At 44.4% G+C, this 2,489-nt stretch overlaps 1 protein-coding gene across 1 annotated transcript in view; it reads right to left on the bottom strand.

Moving 5' to 3' along the window:
* Nucleotides 1-2,489, bottom strand: part of POMT2 (protein O-mannosyltransferase 2) — a 49,674-nt gene that overhangs the window by 8,560 nt on the left and 38,625 nt on the right. Inside the window, 2 exon segments of the mRNA XM_007941409.1 lie at nucleotides 58-307; nucleotides 1,823-1,901. Coding sequence (XP_007939600.1) covers nucleotides 58-307; nucleotides 1,823-1,901 — 329 coding nt within the window.

Raw genomic sequence — 2,489 nt, 5'->3', positions numbered from 1 at the left:
TACTTGTGACTTCTTGCCCTCTGTCTACTACTTACTAAGAACAAATATGAGGTGAACATTGATCACTGGGAAATGAAGGCTTCTGGTATATTCCTTATAATGTAGGAAGGAAAAGCATGAGTTTTTACTGGTACATCAAAGCCCCAGAGACTCACCACTTGGGCAGGACCTTTCCTGAGGAGCCCAGGACACAACCTGTGACCAGATGGATGAGACGAATTTGACTTCTCAGCACTTTGATCCGGTTTCCAAATTTTCGGTTTACCACCTCAATCCGCCAGAAATCATTTGAGTCCCCTGTCCCATTCTGCCACAATGACAGTGAGATGACTTTAGAGGAAAGGTGTCAGAAAAGGGAGGTGGTCAAAGCAAAGGCTCCTCTCAGATGCCACCATGTTATAAAGGTCAAAGACCAAAGCACCTTGAACTAGTTTCAGTGAATGAGGTGGAAAGGGAAGAAGAGGACCATAAAAATATCCCAGGTAACTAGCACCACCCAACATCACGATCATACCTAAGATCAGAACAAGTCCTAGAGCCAGAAGTCCCAATTCCACGCTTCATACGACTAGACCTTAAGTTCTAATTACAGTTCTGCCTTGAAATCATCAAATTCAGGATGTCAGCTTGAGCCAACAGAAATACATCTGGGTCATTCACATCCATTACTGTGGCCACCTAGACACTCATCTAAGCCGGGAAGTCATGGCCTGAATCCTGCACTTTAAAAATCAAGATAGTGTTGTCTATTCTCATCAGGACAAGCACACAGGAGAGTCTTGGCTCTAGAACAGTATGGAACAAGTAAACAGAAAGAGGGTTGGCACTCCCCTTTACGGAACCCAGAATCTTTACTGAAGCACCAAAGCCCTCAAAAGGAGATGTAACTAAGAGTCATAAAGAGAGCTTCCCATTAGTTGTCTTTGTTTTCAAATTACTCCACAAGCCATAGCACTCAGAGCTTCCTCTATTAACTGCATCTCTCTGAGGTAGTAAAAATCTAAAATTCATGTGGATAACATTCCTCTGCAGATGAGGGAGATGATAACTTAAAGTCAAAGCCAATGAAAATTTGAGATCTGGCAAAGGATAAACTTGTATATTTATCTGGGGCCATACTGTGGCCTTTCTATGTCCAATGTTATTTTTACACAAATAGTATCTGGTAGCATAGTGGCTAAGACACTTGCCTGCTAACCAGACTGCTGGTGGCTCAAACCCACCAGCCACTCCTCGGAAGGAAGGTTGGGCAATCCTACTTCCATAGTGATACTGCCTCGGAAACCCAAGGAGGGGTCGTTATGAGTCAGGTTTGACTCGACGGCACATAACAACAACAACAACAGTATTCATATACACATATTGCGGAGCACTGCTGGTGTAGTGTGTAAGGCATCTGACTGCTAACCAGAAGGTTGGTGGTTCAAACCCACCAGCCAATCTGAAGGAAGACTGGGCAATCTACTTCTGTGAAGATTTACCACATTGGAAACCCAATGGGGGTCACTATAAGTTAGAATCAACTTGATGGCAGTGAGTTTGGGTTTGTTTTTTTTTCCCAAGTATTCATATTTGACATTTATTAAGTGTCAGAATATTTAAATGGCATAGTTACTATGGGAGGAACTGGATGGGGATAAATAGACCTCATAGGTTGCTTTTCACTGGGAAGTCTAACCAAATAGTTTCCAAATGCCAAATGTTAGAGTCCCTGTGCACAAACCTCCAATCGTTAGAACATTCCAGAATCTAGGGAGGATTTCTACCACAGCCAGAATCCACAACTTTTTACATCCTGCTCACACTGTTACTGCTCACTTACTATGCCATAGCCAGTGACTTGATAGTGCTTCCGGGTCAGGGGCGCCTCATGATAGTGACTGTGCAAGTTCCGAGAAGTCCTGAAAGTTAAGAGAGAAGTGATTCTCTGGAGTTATCTGGGGATAAAAGTGAGATATGCAATGCTTCTTCCTTTATCATGAACATTCCCAGTCAGCTATCGGGATAGGAAAAATTGTAATTTAAACTATGAAATGCAACATGTCAGAAACTTCGCGCCTAGTTACTAACAAAATACCCAGAGAACTGGCGAAGAGCCCAAATCAGGAGGGACAGATGGCAGCAGTACTGAACTACATTCCAAAAAAGGGGCTGCCTTCGGGTGAGGGCAGGGTGAGGGTGGGGGCTGCCCTCAGGTGAGGGTGGGGTGGGGGTGGGGGCCGCCTTTTACACATTTGGTGGCTTTGAAACACTTAGCCAGTCTGACTATTGAGGCAGGTTTGGGGAGAAAAAAAAATTTGAATCTCCCAATCTATATATGTCCTGAGGCAGGTAAGCCTCCTCACTCCCATCACCAGTTTTCTAAATTGGGGATCTGTCGTGAGGAAAAAGCCCGCTGCTGTCCAGTCAGGTCTGACTCACAGTGACCCCTCCTTGGGTTTCCAAGGCATTATCACTACAGAAGTAGATTGCCCAACCTTCCTTCTGGG

The sequence above is a fragment of the Orycteropus afer genome, unplaced genomic scaffold (assembly GCF_000298275.1).
Source record: "Orycteropus afer afer isolate SDZICR_OR568_19922 unplaced genomic scaffold, OryAfe1.0 scaffold00079, whole genome shotgun sequence".
Taxonomy (NCBI): Eukaryota; Metazoa; Chordata; class Mammalia; order Tubulidentata; family Orycteropodidae; genus Orycteropus; species Orycteropus afer.
This window is presented reverse-complemented; position numbering and strand designations above follow the sequence as displayed.